The sequence below is a fragment of the Leucoraja erinacea genome, chromosome 22 (assembly GCF_028641065.1).
Source record: "Leucoraja erinacea ecotype New England chromosome 22, Leri_hhj_1, whole genome shotgun sequence".
In the NCBI taxonomy this organism is placed as follows: Eukaryota; Metazoa; Chordata; class Chondrichthyes; order Rajiformes; family Rajidae; genus Leucoraja; species Leucoraja erinaceus.
This window is the reverse complement of record NC_073398.1, coordinates 31,309,931-31,329,398: the sequence shown is the minus strand read 5'-3', so window position 1 is coordinate 31,329,398 and position 19,468 is coordinate 31,309,931. Positions and strand designations below refer to the sequence as shown.

Genomic DNA, 19,468 nt, shown 5'->3' with positions numbered 1-19,468 from the left:
GGGTGAGCACTGGACATTGCAGAGTGAACTCGTTATCAAGATTCTCTCCAGAGTTTCTCCAGCGTTTTGTGTCTCTCTTCACTATCAATGGATCAGGGTGGCGCCGCATCTACTTGTAAATGGTGGCTCCTGGTTTAACAATGAGGGGCAGCAGTTGCAAGAATTTCCCCCCAATGATGGTAGGAACCCAGCATAAAAAAATATGCTTTCAAAGAAAAGGCCTGAAGCATTTCTGACTATATTTAGTCGGAAGTGCCAAATAGATGAACCACCTTGCCCTTGTCCTGAGTGCCATGTCTCCAGCCTCTTTCATCCACATAGCATGATATCAAGAAATAGCTGAAAGCGCGGGATGGAACAAAGTTTGTGGGATCAGGCAGCATCTTAGCTGCAATCCTGAAGTCCAATGCTTTAGCTGCTTCACATTCAATGTTATTCCTGGGCGATTAGCGTTGATGTATTGTATTGTATTGTATATCTTTATTGTCATTTTCCTGAGTACTCACATACCCAGAGGAAACAAAAAAACGTTGCTCAACCAGTGTCCATTCAGTGTGCAGTAAAAATAAATAGAAATAAAAATACATATATCATGAACAAATTAACACTCTACTCTCTACTAAACATCAACAGGCGTTCCGATCGGCAGCGGCACGACAGTGGCTCTGCTGCAGTGTGTCCCGGTTGATGGTTGGTGCGCGATACTTTGGCAGGGGGCAAAGTCCGTTTATCAGTCTTATAGCCTGCGGGAAGAAGCTGAGGAGCATCCTGCTGGTTTTGCAGCTAGTGCTCCTGTATCTCTTCCCAGATGGCAGGATGGCGAATATGTGATGCGATGGGTGGTAGGGGTCTTTGATGATGGAGATGGCTGTGCTGATACACCTCTTCCTGTACATCTCTTCCTGTACAGATGTGTAGCGCAACTGAACCAGCCCCATTAATACCCTGGTTAGACATCGTGTGGTAGTGGCTTTCTTCCTGAGAGCCCAAGCTGTTTCTACCATGTACAAACCGCAGTTAATACTGTGACGAATGGTCTACTTGCATGGATGAGTTCAGTACCAACTATTTGGGGGAATTTCCTGGATAAGAGCAAATCATTTTGATTGCATCCTTTAGGGTGGTTGCACGTAAGGTCGTCAGGTCAAAGGGAGTGACGCACGGAGTAGCTCAAACATTCTGGAGTACAAGGCAGCTTCCGGCATACACTAGTAACACACGCAACACATACGTTCTTACCTGTTAAACAACTCCATAATGGTCAGTTTTTGCGCTGTAAATAAATTGTGGAAATAGGGGTAACCGTGAGTGAAAACTGCCAAAATCACTGCTGCTCACTGACTTGCGAAAGAGCAGCGTGCCAGCGGTTTGAGGGCAAGTCCCGGCCCACGACAGCCCGGAGGTGGAGGGTGACTGAGCGCTCTGAACCAAGTGCACCAGTATCTTTGCTCTGAACCCGAGAACCAAGATGTAAGCGGCAGAAGGAGCGCATCCCTCGGGACAGCCCCCATTCTCCACCCGCAGATCCGAGATGCAGCTGCAACTCTGGAGAGAAGGAATGGTTGGCATTTTGGGTCAAGACCCTATTTCAGACCACATACTACAGACTAGTCTGAAGAAGTCACCCATTTCTTCTCTCCAGGGATGCTGCCTGCCCTGCTGAGTTACTCCAGCATTTAGTGCCTATCTTCCACCTTACAGTGTCAGATACCAGGGTTCGATCCTGACTACAGGTGCTGTCTGTACGGAGTTTGCATGTTCTTCCTATGACCAGGTGGGTTTTCTCCAGTTTCTTCCCACACTCCAAAGCCCTACAGGTTTGTAGGCTAATTGGCTTTGGTAAAATTGTAAATTGTTCCTAGTGTGTGGGATAGTGTTAGTGTACGGGGTTGGCTGGTTGGCTGGTCGGGCAACAATCTAGAGGGAATGGATATATGTGACATTTTGGGTTAGGAGCCTTTTGTGTTACTCCAGCACTTAATTCTTGCTGAGGATTCCTGCATAAGCAGTTCCTTGTATTACTATTATGCTGAGGAATGTGGTTTTGGATAACTAATTAAATAGCTCAGATTTTCACCAGAGAAACTGTATTGTGATAAGTGTAACACTTGTTTTATTAAATGTTTTACTTATGTTTACACAACTATTATTAATAACATGTAAAGTAGTCCCTTTTGAACATACCACACATTTCCATTGAAAACAAATTTGTGAGATTGGTGATTTTTGTTTTGAGGGTTTAAAAGTCGGTCGTTTAACATCGGCTGAGAGTTTATTCCCGGCGATTCGATCTGATACATACTCCTCGTCTCGTTGCAGCCACTGTCCCGTTTCCTCCCTTGAAGACCATGCAACGTGGTGGGATTGGGATTCTGTTGACGTCTTCTATCCTCCAGTGTACTTCTTCTGCAGTTGCATTGGGCTCTGGTGAGACCACATCTGGAGTATTGTGTACAGTTTTGGTCTCCTAATTTGAGGAAGGACTTTCTTGTGATTGAGGCAGTGCAGCGTAGGTTCACGAGATTGATCCCCGGGATGGCGGGACTGTCATATGAGGAAAGATTGAAAAGACTAGGCTTGTAGTCACTGGAGTTTAGAAGGATCAGGGGGGATCTTATAGAAACATATACAATTATAAAAGGACTGGACAAGCTAGATGCAGGAAAAATGTTCCCAATGTTGGGCGAGTCCAGAACCAGGGGCCACAGTCTTAGAATAAAGGGGTGGTCATTTAAGACTGAGGTGAGAAAAAATATTTTCACACAGAGAGTTGTGAATTTATGGAATTCCCTGCCACCGAGGGCAGTGGAGGCCAAGTCACTGGATGGATTTAAGAGAGAGTTAGATAGAGCTCTAGGGGCTAGTGGAGTCAAGGGATATGGGGAGAAGGCAGGCACGGGTTATTGATAGGGAACGATCAGCCATGATCAAGATGAATGGCGGTGCTGGCTCGTAGGACCGAATGGCCTCCTCTTGCACCTATTTTCTATGTTTCTATGTACTCACTTCATGCTCAGCTGGATGAGTAGTAAATTACGCAGCAAACCAGCGCAGAGCAGCCATTGAACCTGAAGCCCGCATTATTTGTGAGCCTTCCAGGGCGCCTGCCAACTTCCCCATTAGAGAAAAGCGCACACACAGACTCATCAGACCAAACAATGGTAATTTATTTCTTCACTTAAAATATGACAATAGTTCCGTATTTGGCAAATAAAAGGCTATTCTATTCTATTTGCCAGGAAAGTAATAATTTGTTATTTTACCCACTCTAGTAAGTTGTCAGACAGTAATTGAATTTCATTATCACTGAGGGAGTATTTTAAATTCTGCCAGACACCAGCTGGGCCAAGTGTTCTGTGGATTCAAAAAGAACCATTTCATGCAATGGTTTGAAAATTATCTGGTTTTACGTCCATTAGGCCTCAGGCCTTTTGCACACAAAGGGTGGTGGGTGCATGGAATTAGCTGCAGGAGGAGGTAGTTGAGGCTGGGACTATGGCAACGTTTAAAAAAAATTTAGACAAGTACATGGATAGGACAGGTTTAGAGGGATATGGGCCAAATGCAGGCGGGTGGGTCTATAGATAAGATATGTTGGCCGATGTGGGCACGTTGGGCAAAACGGCCTGTATACACGCTGTATGACTAAGCATGCAAGCAGAATTAGGCCATTTGGCCCATCTAGTCTGCTTCTGCCATTCGAACATGGTCCATGGATGATCTATTTTTCCCTCTCAATCCTATTAGAGTCCAGAAGGGCCTATTTCCATGCTGTAAGACTATGAGTTGGCATTTGGCAGTCCCAATTATGCAATTATAGTGCAGAACCTTCCTGCTTCGGGAATTACCTTTAGAATCCAAAAGCTTCTAGTTCTTTGACTGACTGCAATCCCCTTTGCAGTGAATGCCATGACAATAGACAATAGGTGCAGGAGTAGGCCATTCGGCCCTTCGAGCCAGCACTGCAAGACACAAGCAAGTCCACCAAGCTCAGTGATGGTGCTGAGAGAGGAATACTCAATGCCTGCTCTCTCTGGAGATAGTGCCTTGGGTTCATTGTCAACTGTGGCAGGCAGTTGAAAATCTGTTTCAAGAGGGAGTTAGATGTGGCCCTTGTGGCTAAGGGGATCAGGGGGTATGGAGAGAAGGCAGGTACGGGATACTGAGTTGGATGATCAGCCATGATCATATTGAATGGCGGTGCAGGCTCGAAGGGCCGAATGGCCTACTCCTGCACCTAATTTCTATGTTTCTATGTTTCTAAAATCTGTTTCTCTCTGACATTGCTGAGGTCAGTCAGGAGAGCTCTGCCCACTCCAACTGCTGTGTGTGTGTGTGCCTGAAGCCAGGCCTCTGGCACTGTAGGGCAGCAACCCTGCCACTTTGTCACTGAGCTGCCCAAAGCAGAGGTTCGTGGTTACCAAAAGATGGAGAACGTGATGTGTCATATGGCTGGGTTGTTGTTAGCTACCCAAGAAGAACAAGGTGCCACTTGGAAATCTCCAACAATGCTTTGATGGTCACCCCTGACTGACTGCTGTATTGAAATGTGTTGAAATGTTAATTATCCAACATTAGGCGTCTTTCCAATTTTTCCCAATTTGGTCAATTCCATTCCATACCAAGTTGCATGTGCCAACTGTCTTGCTTGAACACAACAGCCCAATGCAATGGCTGCCAAGGCCTCAAAGAATGGCCCTGATTATTTACATTAGCAAGGAACGCCCAGTTGCAAACATCACTTACCGTGGATGGCAGCAAAGTTGTCATCTATCTCTCCATCTCATTGACGTGCAGGTGGTTTGCCTGAAATAAGCAACCACTGAAAGTGCACTTTGAAGTGTTAAAGCCATATTCTCTCTGTTAATGAAACCCCATCCGTTTTTTCATCTGCTCAGATGCGTGTTATATATGAAGGGATGCAAAGGGACAGAAAGTGGCCCAGTGCTCCACAGGAACTCAGTCCAAATCTGTCTCATTTTCAACGTGCAGAAGTAAAATAAGGGATGAGACTGTGAGGTCTATTTTGCCACCTCCTCTGTGGTTATGATGGCCAACCATTCTCATTGACGTGGGTGATGGCTCTGAGCTCCCCCATCGGTAACGCTAACCATGGATTCATCGTGTGCCTTGCCTCCTGCAGTTGCCTCATCCGCACTCCCCAGCTATTGATCACCAGAGATAGACACAAAATGCTGGAGTAACTCAGCGGGACAGGCAGCATCTCTGGAGAGCAGGAATGCAAGGGTTCTTCACAAAAGGTCTTGACCCGAAACGTCACCCGTTCCTTCTCTCTGGAGATGATGTCTGACCCGCTGACTTACTCCAGCATTTTGTGTCTCCTATCTTTGGTGTAAACCAGCATCTACAGTTCCTTCCAACATATTGGTCTCCAGCTCTGCCTGTCTGGCCTGTCCTGGCCTCACCTTCCTAAATTCATCAAAGGGAGACTAAATAATCCTTCGCACTCACTGATGAACTTTTTGCAATTATTTGTTCACATATCGTGCCTTATTCTTGTCGATTTACCCCAAGCATTGCTTCTGGCCCTAAACCCAGATGAGAGATAGTTTCTAATTACTGGTGACTCCATTCTCAGTGCATCACGATTGCACGGCATTGGAATGGGATCTTCAGTCCATTATCTTCCTGCCAACCTTATCGCCCATCTATATTAATCCCATTTGCCCACATCAGGACTATATACTTCCACGTCATGTCTGTTTAAGTATCTGTTTAAATGTCTCTTACAACATATTAACTTCACCTGATCCCACCACCTCCCCTGGCAGTGCGTTCCAGAGACCAACCGCTCTGTGTGTATAAAAAATAACGCTCCTTAGTGTAGATTAACCCTTATTATTCCATGCCATTTATAATCTCCACTACACATATATGCATGCTACCCTTTACAAGGTATTACGGTACTATACAGTTTAACACTAGCAAGGGCTGGAAGTGAATGGCTGACAGTTTAAATGTTCTTGATTGCTTATGGAATAAAGACTGATCTTTCAGTATGTGTGTTGTTGTGGATCATTCACAAACACTTAGTTTTCACCTTAAAACTATATGTTCTAGTTAGGATACTTTTAGTCTTTATACTTTATGGACTTTAGAGATACAGCGCGGAAACAGGCACTTCATCCCACCAAGTCCACGCCACCCAAAGATCCCCGCACACTAACACTGGGAACGATTTACAATTTTACCCAAGCCAATTTACCTACAGACCTGTACGTCTTTGGTGTGTGGGAAGAAACCTGGGGAATACCCACGTATTCCTTGGAGAAAACGTGCAAACTCCGCAGGACACCCATGGCCGGGGTCCAACCCGGGTTTCTGGCGCTGTAAGGCAGTAGTTCTACTGCTGCGTCACCTTGCCAACCTGTCTTGGAGAAAAGGTTATCCAGCCACATTTCCCCAACATGGCATCTAGACCTTGGCTGGCATCTCCATGGCAGAAAGACATCCCTCTCCAAACAAAGCCGCATTGGCATTAAAGGTGATTGTTGACTGTTTGTGCTTCCTTCATGGTAGTTCACAGAAAATGCAGGTGGAGGAAGAATTTCATTGCTCTGTTTCGGGACATTTGACAATAAAACACTCTTGACTCTTTTGGAAATTTGCCCCCAAGAGTAGTTTATTCAATTCTTTAATGCTTTGTTTTCAGGAAAGATATCTGTGGAAATGTAATAGAATTGCCCTACAAACACTTACGAGTTGCGTTGATGAGTAGTTGTGTCCTCTAGAACCAGGGGCTAAAGTCTCGGCATAAGGGCTTGGCCATTTTGGTCTCAAAGATCTCTTCACTCAGGTTTGAGAGCCTTTGGAATTATCAGCCACCGAGCCTGATGAGCTCTCAGTTGTGGATGATATTCAGCTCTGAGGTGGATTGTTACTTGGATGGCATGGTAAAGGGGACGGGTGGATGAGTCATAAGGGCGTACAGCATGGAAACAGGCCCTTCGGCCCAACTTGCTGATGCTGACCAAGGTGCCCCATCTGCATAGAGGCAGAGGATTGCCCAGAATATCATTAACTGCAGGAACAGGAGCGTGAATGGCATCTCTTCCCATTTCTCAGTGCCGCCTTCTATGGACCTTATTACATAACTTCATAGGTTCTAGGAGCAGAATTAGGCCATTCGGCCCATGAAGTCTACCCCGCCATTCAATCATGGCTGATCTATCTCAACCCCATTCTCCTCCCTTTGCCCCATATCCCCTGACGCCCGTGCTAATCAAAGATTAATCATAACATTTCCAAATATAATCTGGAGAGAATATGGCTTTAAAGGAGATGGATTGTAAAGTCAACAGTTTGATTTCAGTCCTTTGCTGGCAGTATATATGGATACATATTTGAAGCAATTGTACAGATGTGCAGAGAGCTGTAGATAACAAGATGATTATGTTTCTGCCGCTTTATAAATGGGTATCTTCTTCCTCTACATCGTTCTTGATGTGGGTGTCCATAGGCACGATCCAGCCATCGTTGTTTTCCAAGTAAGTTGCTTTCGAATTGTTCTTCTCCTCCATCTCGGACTCCCTCTCAGTAATGTCCATGCCCGGGTTGTCGTGGCAACCGTTGTCCACTGTACGTAGCTCTTCCGTCAGGTACTGCAAAATGGAGGGGGGGGGGGGGGGGGTGGGGGGGAAGGGCAGAAAATAATGAAAGGCCTGGAGAGAGAGGATGTTTCCACTCGTGAGGGGAGTCTCGGACCAGAGGCCTCAGAATAAAAAAGATATAGAATAACCATAAAGACCATATAACAATTACGAAACAGCCATCTCGGCCCTACAAGATGCCGGTTTTTCCCCTTAGTCCCACCTGCCTGCACTCGTACCATAACCCTCCATTCCCTTCTCATCCATATGCCTATCCAATTTGAATCTTTGGAATGATCAATCGCCTCCACAGACACTGGGAGCTCTCCACACTGCCAGGCCAGTCAGTGCGTAAAGGTTCCCCCTCATATTTTAACTGTCCCGGAGAGTCATGTCCTCTTGTTTGAATCTTCCCTATTCTTGGAATGATCAACTCTGTCTATCCCATCATCATTTTAAAGAATGGCGGTGCAGGAATGGAGAGGAGGGGGGCCCGAGGGTGGTGGAATCCTACTCATCGCCACAGACGGCCGTGCAGGCCTAGTCAGTGGGAATGTTTCTACGGAGATTGATAGCATCTTGTTTAGTGCGGGCGTCGAAGGTTCCAGGGTGAGGGCAGGAGAATAGCCACTATCACAAGGTTTTGACAGGTACACCCATAGGGCATGTTGGTCGGTGTGGGCAGGTTGAGCCAGAGGGCCTGATCTCCACGCTGTGTGACTCTTAATAGGCTTGAGAGAGAAGAATAGGTCAGCCATGATCAAATGGCGGAAGCAGACATGATGGGCCGAATGGCCTAATTCTGCTCCCATGCTTTATGGTCAGAGAGTTATACCTCGTGGAAACAGGCCCTTCAACCCAACTTGCCCATGCTGACCAACATATCCCAGCAATACTAGTCCCACCTGCCTGCATTTGGCCCTTATCCCTCCACACCTGTCTAAACGTTTCTTAAATGTTGGGATTGTCCCTGCCCCAACTACCTCCACTGGCAGCTCGTTCCATACACCCACCACCCTTTGCATGAAAAAGTTAACCCTCAGATTCCTATTAAATCTTCCCCCCCTCACCTTAAACCTATGTGGTCCTCGATTGCCCTACTCTAGGCAAGAGACTCTGTGCGTCCACCCGATCTATTTCACGATATTATACACCTCCACAAGATTAATACACCTCATATAAGATCATGTTGCGTACAGTTTTGGTCTCCTAATCTGAGGAAAGACATTCTAGCCATAGAGGGAGTACAGAGAAGGTTCACCAGACTGATTCCTGGGATGGCAGGACTTTCATATGAAGAAAGACTGGATAGACTCGGCTTGTACACGCTAGAATTTAGAAGATTGAGGGGGGATCTTATAGAAACTTACAAAATTCTTAAGGGGTTGGACAGACTAGATTCAGGAAGATTATTCCCGATGTTGGGGAAGTCCAGAACAAGGGGTCACAGTTTAAGGATAAGAGGGAAGTCTTTTAGGACCGAGATGAGAAGATCATTTTTTACACAGAGAGAGTGGTGAATCTGTGGAATTCTCTGCCACAGAAGGTAGTTGAGGCCAGTTCATTGGCTATATTTAAGAGGGAGTTAGATGTGGCCCTTGTGGCTAAAGGGATCAGGGGGTATGGAGAGAAGGCAGGGATGGGATACTGAGTTGGATGATCAGCCATGATCATATTGAATGGCGGTGCAGGCTCGAAGGGCCGAATGGCCTACTCCTGCACCTATTTTCTATGTTTCTATGTTTTTCTATTATGGAAACACACTGAGTGCTTCTTTGCCCATCTCTTCTTTTGATCTTCCCAGTCTAGGTGGGGTTGATGCAGGGTAGTCTAACAGCAGGATAGATGGGTCGGATCTGATAGACTCTTTAACTATTGTTTCCGACCATGAAACACAAACTAGAATGCAGGTTATTAAAAATTCTCAGCATCTTGTTAACTATCGCTAGGAACTTGCTATGCAAAAATTGGAACAAGTTCACTCTTTGCACATCAAGCGTGATTATACTTAAACTGACTACCAGGCATTTAAAGAAATCCAAGCTTCTCTGGTTAATAATTCTTGGGCCTTGAACAAGCCCAGAACTCATGTTAAATGTGGACAGCCCCACCTGCTGGCCAGACCCTGCAGCTACAGATTGATAGGAAAGGCATCAACACTTGTACCGGTAGAAACATAGAAAATAGGTGCAGGAGTAGGCCATTCTGCCCTTTAAGCCTGCACCACCATTCAATATGATCATGGCTGATCAGCCAAATCAATATCCCATCGATACTTGGGGCATCCCCTTTCTCTCCCGCCCTCCCCCAGCCTAGTCATCGTACTGGTTTTACTGTTGTCCTGTTGAGTTCCATTGTCTGTACTAACTTGTGATCACCTACCCCGCAACCAACAATGGACCATTGTGAGCTCCAATAATTTCCTTGATTATCGTTGCTTTCTGCAAGTTTTCCATTAATTTGTCCGTAAGTACCATTTATGTCTCTCGTTCCCCTTTGCCCTGAGTCTCCGTCTGAAGAAGAGTCTCGACCCGAAATGTCGAGACTCTGGTGATGCTGCCTGACCCGCTAAGTTACTACAGCTTTCTGTACTTTTTCAGTGCAAAGACTCAGACTCTGGCTTCGGTTGAAAAAAATCTACGTTTTCACAAATATCCGATGCCCCTAAGTGGAAAACATCCCGTCTATAACTTCCTCATATCTTCATGCAGTTTAGACTTTAGAGAAACAGCGTGGGAACAGGCCCTTTGGCCCACTGGGTCCGTGCCGACCAGTGTTCTGGGGTACAAAAATAAATTGTCCTGAAACAACTCCCAACCTTCTAACTACTACTTTAGGGCGGCACGGTGGCGCAGCAACAGAGTTGCCGCTTTACAGCGCCAGAGGCCCCGGTTCAATCCTGACTACGGGTGCTGTCTGTACAAAGTTTGTGCGTCCTCCCTCTGACCTCGTGGGTTCCCTCCGGGTGCTCCGGTTTCCTCCCACATTCCAAAGATGGACAGGTTTGTAGGTTAATTGGCTTTGGTAAAAATTAGAAATTGGTGGTGAATCTGTGGAATTCTCTGTCACAGAAGGTAGTTGAGGCCAGTTCATTGGCTATATTTAAGAGGGAGTTAAGATGTGGCCCTTGTGGCTAAAGCAATCAGGGGGTATGGAGAGAAGGCAGGGATGGGATACTGAGTTGGATGATCAGCCATGATGATATTGAATGGCGGTACAGGCTCGAAGGGCTGAATGGCCTACTCCTGCACCTATTTTCTATGTCTATGTCCCTAGAGTGTAGGATAGTGTTGGAGTATTGGGGATCGCTGGTCGACGTGGACTCAGTGGGCAGAAAGGCGCTGTATCTCCAAACTAGTCACCACATAAGTCCTTAGACTAATGCCCCTTTAACAACTCCCCACTATTCAGAGAGCTTGTGTTGCCAGTAAGATTTTTATTCTTGTGCCCTGGCACATTTTCCTGGTTCTGCCGCTGCTAAATGGCTTGTTGAATGGTATCAAGGGTTTTGGCATCATTCTCTCGTGACACCAAAGCTTTGATGCAGGCTTATGATAAACCAAGAGCAGAATCTCCACACTACAGTCATGGAGAAATACAGCATGGAAACAGGACCAACTTGCCCACAAGGGCCAACATGTCCCATCTACACTAGTCTCACCTGACTGCATTTGGCCCAATCTATCCTATCCATGTACCTGTCTAATTTTTAAACGTTGGGATAGTCCCAACAGCCTCAACTACCTCCTCTGGCAGCTTGTTCCATACACACACCTCCCTTTGTGGGTGCAAAAGTTACCCCTTAGATTCCTATTAAATCTTTTCCCCTTCACCTTAAACCTATGTCCTCTGGTCCTCAATTCACCTACTCTGGGCAAGGGACTCTGTGCATCTACCCAATCTATTCCTCTCATGATTTTATACACCTCAATAAGACCACCCCTCATCCCTCCTGTGCTCCAAGGAATAGAGTCCCAGACTACTCAGACACCCAATATAGCTCGGACCCCCCAAGTCCTGGCAACATCCTCGTAAACCTCCTCTGTAGCCTTTCCAGCTTGACAACATCTGTGAGATTTGATGCTACTGTGATACTAAATTAACGGCAATTCTATGCTGGTCCAGGCCATATCCACCACAAATAGATACAAAATGCTGGAGTAACTCAGCCGGACAGGCAGCATCTCTGGATAGAAGGAATGGTTGACGTTTCGGGTCAAGACTCTTCTTCAGACATAATCTTCTTCAGTCTGAAGAATGGTTTAGAACTAAAAAGTCACCCATTCCTTCTCTCCAGAGATGCTGCCTCTCAGATATGCTGAGTTACTCCAGATATGCTGAGTTACTCCAGCATATCTTTGGTTTAAACTGGCATCTGCAGTTCCTTCTCACAACTTATCCACCACATTCTACCCTGCGCATACTCACTGGATCCTTGTGTTTGGACTTGCGTTGGGAACACCGGTACACAATGGCAGCCAGGAACACGAGCAGCAGCAGTGAGCCCGTGACCACCATCGCAATCAGCTTCTTCAGCTCTGTTGCTTTCTCCCGCTGCTGATTTTCTTCATACTCCCGATGGAGCTCCTGAATGCCGAGGTAAAAAGGGGAGGGAACAAACCGTCAATAGCGATCACTACTCAGTCTGAATCCGATGGGAAAACAAAAACAGACCTATGTGGAGATTGGGAAATCCAGGCTCTTACAGTTGTGCGGCACGGTGGCGTTACGTTAGAATTGCTGCCTCACAGGACCAGAGAACTGGGTTCGATCCCGACCACGGGTGCTCGTCTATAAGGAGTTTGGATGTTCTCCCCCGTGGGTTTTCTCTGGGAGCTCGGGTTTCCTCCCAAATACCAAAGACGTACAAGTTTGTAGGTTAATTGGCTTGGTTAAATTGTCCCTAGTGTGTGTAGATTGTGTTAATGTGCGGGGATCCCTAGTTGGCGCAGACTCGGTGGGCCGAAGGGCTTGTTTCTGCGCTGTATCTCTAAGCTAAACCAAGCAGCAATGCCATTGGGTTCCAATTTAGTTTGACACAGCGAGTTAATCCTTTTGGTCATAATTGCAAATAGGTAATGTTGTAAATGTTTAGTCTGCATCTTGTGAGGAACAAAGCGGATGTGAAATTCTGCAGTCAATAGAGAGAAAACCAGGAAATTCTGTGCAGGCCAGGCAGCATTGAAGGATTCAGGGCTTGAGGAGAAACGAGTTCACAGCGAGAATGTACTGTTGTGATCTGCTGATAATGCAGCAGTCAGCATGTTCAGTTTAGTTTAGTTTAGAGAAACAGGCCCTTCGGCCCACCGAGTCCGTGCCGACCAGCGATCCCCGTACACTAACACAATCCCACACACTAGGGACAATTTACAATTTTACCTAAGCCAATTAACCTACAAACCCGCACGTCTTTGAAGTGTGGGAGGAATCCGGGGATTCCAGGGAAAACCCCCGCAGGTCACGGGGAGAAGGTAAAAACTCCGTACAGATAGCACCCTTAGTCAGGATCGAACCCACGTCTCTGGCGCTGTGAGGCAGCAACTCTACCATTGCCCCTGCACGAATAGGAAGTGCAAGAATACTGAAGATTACCTGTTTCATTGCTTTCTGCATCTTCTGCAGAACGTCTTTCATTTGATTATCGGAAACTGTTAAAACAAAATGAAAACTTTGAGATGACTAACTTTGAAAGTGTCCGTCCACAGCATCAGGTCGCAGCTGCCACGTGTGTTGTGACCTGCACCTCTTTCTACTCTTCACTCTATTCACTTCATAAGTACATAAGTCATAGAAACAGAATTAGGGCACTCAGCCCTAGTCAAGTTAACTCCGCCATTCAACCAGGCTGGGACCTTGGAGCTCCAATCGCGAGAGCCTGCGGACTTTGACATCGTGGAACTCGCGGTCCCTGGTTAGCGACCGACTTCGGGAGCTCCAAGCCACGGGAGCTTTGACCGTCCCGATGCAGGAGCTTCGATCGCCTCCACGCGGGAACTTCGACCCCCCGATTGCGGGGGCTTCGATCGTCGGCTGCGGGAGCCTCAATCGCCTCGACTGCAGATGGTTCGACTCCCCCGACCGCGGGAGAAAAGGAGGAAAGAAGATAAGACTTTATTGCCTTCTGTCAGAGTGGGGAACGTTGGAGAAGCCGCTGTGGTGGATGTTTATGTCAAATTTTTATTTAGTTGCGTGTCTTGTTGCTTTTTTGAAATGACTGTATGGCAAACCAAATTCCTTGCATGTCGCGAAACATACTTGGGCAATAAATGACGATTATGATGATTCTGATTATGACTGTGTGCCGTGTGACTCTAATACTCTGCCTGTGAGTCACGGGGCTGGAGTGTGAGGTATCTCTCTGTTTGCTTGGATGAGTGGAGTTGGCGGCAGGCAGCAGGCAGCACTGCTGGGCGAACCTTGTTGGCACCAGAAACATGGCGACTCTTGTGTACTGCCCAGGCGCAGTCTGCCACGTGGTTTTACCGGGTTGTGTGTGAAACGAAGCATTTCATTGTACCTGGGTACAAGTGAAACCCCTGTCCCTCGGTACGAGTTCATTCCAAGAGCTCTCCCGAGTTTGCCCTGATTCAAACTCGGAGATTTACGGTAATGGCCACTCGTCGGTACTCGGGGCTCTCGTGGACATTTTTCAACGTGTTGGAAAATCTTCACGAGTCTTCCCGTGCTATCCTGCCGTTAGCGAGTCTTCCTGAGTACCTGCCATTAGCGTTAACGAGCCACTAAGAGATGTCCCAGAGTTCTGACGTACCCGCTACGTTGATTCTCCGTGCTTACCACGAGTTTGATTTTTTTTTTAAACTCGGGAGAACTCTTGGGAATGAACTTGTACCGTGGGACAGGGCCATTACAATAAAGTATCATTGAACAGTGGGGAGGTTGCTGAGAGGGGGTGGTGGGTCAAGGAATGAACGTGATGGGAGTTCGGGGGGGTGGGGGGGTTGGGGGGGGGTTGCCATGGAGGGGGTGCAATGGGGGGGGGGGGGGGGGCCATGTTGGGGGGTAAAGGCTGCCAGCTCCGACCTTTAAAAGAGACTTCGATGTTCAGCTGGTCTGGATGCTCCTTCTCGGGGCTGAATTGGACCTCGCATTTATTGAGCCCTCTGAGATCAGCTGTCTTCACCAGCGTGGAGCAGATGTCATTGGCCACATCATTTCCTTTCTTGGTCAGAAAGGTTTCCTGGAATTATTCAACCGCAGAAGGGGAGAAACATTAGGTTGACAAAATGAACGGAAATCGAGCCTCTGAGCCACACAGCTCGCACACAGGCCCTTCGGCCCAACTTACCCGCGCCGACCAACATGTCCCATCTACACGTTGACGGACTACCCAGGACACTGGCGTTGGGCAGAGGAGAGGTGTGGAGGGTCGCAGGCCTGCAGGCTTCCTGGATCAGGGGCACTCCTGGACTTCCAACATGTGGACTGGACCTTGAACCGTTTTTAAACTGTGGCGACTGTGCATTTGTGGGTTGTGCAAAAGAATTTCCCAGTGCTGTGCATACGTGACAATATAGAACCATTGAACCTGCCCGACAGGTTTGCCCCGCATCCCTCCAAACCTCTCCTCTCCATGTGCCTGTCTCAATGCTGCCTGGACTTTGTGATCGACCCTGCAGTCTCGCTAAGGTGCATGGTGCTGCGGTTTAGATGGGCAGTTTGACGTGGTGTTCCACCACCCCTTGCTCTTCAGGATTCATGGGGCCCTAGCAGGGGTGGAATCCACGGTCCCCAGCCATCATCAGCGGCCGAGCGACCACGCTGGAAACTGGGAGTATCCCGGGCTAATTCTGCCACCACCATCATCTATGTCCACAAGTGACGGCTCCCACTGATTGTCCTTTTGAGGACGGACGATGACAGCGAGGTCAAGTGGAAGATGGATACGACAGCGGAAGCCATCGTCAGCAAACGTGTCTCATTGCACAAATGAGGATTCTCTCATGAAGAATCCACGAGAGCGGTTCGGTGGTGCAGCGGTAGAGTTGCTGCCCCACAGTGCCAGAGACTCAGCATCAATTCTGACTACAGATGCTGTCCGTGTGCCACATGTACATGGAGTGTGTGAGGCTGCAGCCTGTTCCAATATCTAAAGGGGCCGCTCCTGGCTGCACTTGTCACCCACCATCCTCACCTCCGGACACCCTGTGCGTAGGGGAGAGGGTTTGGGGCCGAGGATGTCCTGGTTTGGGTTGTTCCTGGGCCTGGCCCAGGTGGCCATCCGCGAGTCACAACGCCAGGTGGGAGAGGGGGCTCTGCCCCTTTTCCGGGGGTTCCGTCTGTGCCCGGGTGGTAGAGACGGACTGCGCGCTGTCCACAGGGGCCCTGCGGGATTTCTGGGACCACTGGGCACCGCGGGGAGGTTGCATGCATCCGTGACAAGGATTGTAACATAGTTGTATCGCAGTTTATCGTTGGTCATGTATTATGGTGGTGAGGTCCGTTTTCTATTTACTCTATATATTATTTTAATATTTGAATAAATATTTTTGATTAAATAAAATGCTTTGTCAAGAAGCTACAGGTGGAGACTTTGCTTTGAAGGGAGCGGTGAAGCTTCAATTGTCAGCACTTATCACCCAGGAGCTGCCGACTGCTTGCTTCTCCAGTAAACACTGACTGCTTATCTCTCTCTGGCAGCTGTAGGTGGTATTGCCATAAAGCCATCACTGTGACCAGAAGGAGCTGTACTGGACTTACCACCAGTTTGGGCTGTGGGAGAAGCTAATCTATGGTGGGTGGATGATATGTCGTCAGGGGTGCTCGTATCATTGCTGGTTGATTTCAGAAGGGGAGGGTGGGTGGGGGGGGGGGTAACAGGATTATTTTCTTTTTTCCAGTTTATGCTGCTGTCTGAGGGAGGGTCTCGACCCGAAACGCCGCCCATTCCCTCTCTCCAGAGATGCTGTCTGTCCGCTGAGTTATTCGCGCTTTTTGTGCCTATCTAAGGCTTTCACATAGTTACACCATTACATCTTTCTGTCATATTAGCTCTCTGCAACCTGCAGAAGGCTCAGGACATTCGGCATGGCTCAAATTACATTTGACTTTAGAGATACAGTATGGAAACAGGCCCTTCACCCCATTGAGTCTGCGTTGACCAGCGATCACCTGTACATTAACACTACCCTACACCCTATAGGGACAATTTACGCTTATATCAAGCCAGTTAACCTTTTGGAGTGTGGGAGGAAACCGGAGAACCCGGAGAAAATGCATGCAGGTCACACAGAGAGAGAATGTACAAACTCCGTACGGACAGCAACTGTAGCCAGGATAACCTGGATCTCTGGTGCTGTAAGGCTGCAGATACTGGAATCTGGAGGAAAAAATACCTCAGGCAACTCTGGTGAAGGGGAATGGACAGGCGCTGTTTTGGGTGGGGACCTTCTCTCTGGACTAAGGATACTCTTTAAACTAAGGTGGACGTGATAGATCCTATGGAAGGTTGAGTACCACATGGGAGTAATCACCAATGTACTGGAACAGACAACAGGATAGTAAAGGAGCAGGCCCTTCGACCCACGATATTTTAGCTTAGAGTTTAGTTTTAGAGATAGAGAGCTGAAACAGGCCCTTCGGCCCACCGTGTCCGTGCCGACCAGCGATCCCCACACATTAACGCTTTCCTACACCCACTAGGGACAATTTTTACATTTACCAGGCCAATTAACCTACAAACCTGTACATCTTTGGAGTGTGGGAGGAAAATTAACATCTAGGAGAAAACCCCCACAGATCATGGGGAGAACGTACAAACTCCGTGCAGACAGCACCCGTAGTCGGGATAGAACCCGGGTCTCTGGGGCTACATTCGCTTGAAGGCAGCAACTCTACCGCTGTGCCACCGTGACCGCCTGCGTTGAGGAATGCAGGAGTTACTTAAAGTTAGAGAATTTGACATTCATGCTGCTGGGTTGTAAGCGGGCCCAGGCGAAGGTTAGGTTTTATTTTTCCACTGAAGCATTTTCACTCCCAATTACATGTCGCAGTTCCAGTGCTGGCCACATGGTGGGGTAGATCATCTCACCAGACCAGAGACTTCAAGTACTGGTACTGTCTGGAGTAACTCAGCCGGACAGGCAGCATCTCTGGGCCAAACAGTTTGAAGAAGGGTCCCGACCCGAAATATCACCCATTCCTTCTCTCCAGAGATGCTGCCTGTCCCGCTGAGTTACTCCAGCTTTTTGTGTCTATCTTTGGTTTAAACCAGCATCTGCAGTTCCTTCCTACACATAGCACTGTCTGAAGATTGTCCCATCTCTGACATCCTCCCTCACTTTGACACCTCCCTCTCCGTCTCTCTACACAGAAGATCAACTCCAACTGATACTTTTCCTTGGCTGTTTATGCAGTATATAAAAGCTCCGGATTTTTCATGACACTAATAGACATAAACACTAAACTTTGATTAAAGGCTTAAAGCAATCGCTGCTTCAAGGGTGGCCCTTTCAAAGTTAGTCCTCCCGAAGTTTTCATTTTGTTTTAACAGTTCCCGATTTTTGAATGAATGGAGTTCTGCAGAAGGTGCAGGAAGCAATGAAAGAGGTAATTTTCAGTACTTTTGCATTACCTATCTGTGCAGGGCGGCATGGTGGTGCAGTGTTAGAGTTGCTGCCTTACAGCGCCAGAGACCCAGGTTCCATCCTGACTACGGGTGCTGTCTGTACGGGGTTTGTTTGTATGGGGTTTTCTGTGTGGGGTTTTCACCAGTTTCTTCCCACACTCCAAAGACGTACAGGTTTGTAGGTTAATTGGCTTGGTGTGAATGTAAATTGTCCCCAGTGTGCGGGAGGATAACGCAATGGATCGCTGGTGGGTGTGGACTCACCAAAGGGCCTGTTTCATCAGTCCACGCTGCAAGGAACAGACCCTTCAGCCCACAATGTCCGTGTCGAACACGACGCCAAGTTAACCAAAACTCCTCTGCCTGCCGTGATTCTAACCCCTCACTCCCTGCATGCCCATGCATCTATTTGAAAGCCTCTTAAATGCTTCCACCACCCACCCCTGGCAGCACATTCCAGACACCCACCACTCTCTGTGTTTAAAAAAAAAACGCCCCTTATAACTCCGTTAAACTTTCCCCGTTTTGGATCTTATAAGCTATAATCTCTAGTCTTTGATCATTTAAATTAAACTTAAATGCCTAAGACTCTTTAATCAAGGGGTGGTGAATCTGTGGAATTCGTTGCCACAGACGACTCTGAGTTGGGGATTAATAGATTCTTGATTAGTTTGGGTGTCAGAGGTTATGGGGAGAAGGCAGGAGAATGGGGTTGAGAAGGAAAGATAGATCAGCCATGATAGAATGGCGGAGTAGACCTGATGGGGCCGAATGGCCTATTTCTGCTCCTATAACATACGAACAAGCATTATATTACACCCTCCTCCCCAAACTCGTTTCCACTCACATTCATAACATCCTCCACCTCAGAGTCTGATGAAGGGCCCCCACCCAAAACCTCACCTCGTTTAGATTTGTCTAGTTAATTGTCACATGTAAAGAGGTACAGGGAAAAGCTACAGTGAAAAGTTACATTTAGCTCTTGGGGCTAAAAGAATCAAGGGATATGGGGAAAAAGCAGGTTTTAGATGATCAGCCATAATCATATTGAATGGCGGTGCTGGTTCGAAGGGCCAAATTGCTTACTCCTTCACCTATTTTCAATGTTTTTGTTGAATGCTGACCAGTCAATGGGAAGACTGTATGTACATGATTACAATTGAGCTGGCCACAGAGTATAGAAACATGATAGACGGAATAACGTTTAGTGCAAGGTAAAGTCCGATTAAAGATAGTCTGAGGGTCTCCAATAGGGTGCGTAGCAGTTCAGGAC

The 19,468-nt window shown here is 47.4% G+C and overlaps 1 protein-coding gene across 2 annotated transcripts in view; it reads right to left on the bottom strand.

The window, feature by feature from the left end:
- Positions 1-3,131: 3,131 nt before the first annotated feature.
- podxl (podocalyxin-like) overlaps positions 3,132-19,468 on the bottom strand; it is a 78,364-nt gene continuing 62,027 nt past the window's right edge. The window contains exons 6-9 of one of the 2 annotated variants that reach the window (XM_055653392.1): positions 14,652-14,808; positions 13,203-13,258; positions 12,039-12,197; positions 3,132-7,622 (exon numbers count right to left, since the gene is read on the bottom strand). In XM_055653392.1, coding sequence (XP_055509367.1) covers positions 7,428-7,622; positions 12,039-12,197; positions 13,203-13,258; positions 14,652-14,808 — 567 coding nt within the window. In that variant the 3' untranslated portion in view covers positions 3,132-7,427. The remainder of the gene's footprint in view (positions 7,623-12,038; positions 12,198-13,202; positions 13,259-14,651; positions 14,809-19,468) is intronic. The other variant, XM_055653391.1, reaches the window with a different exon arrangement.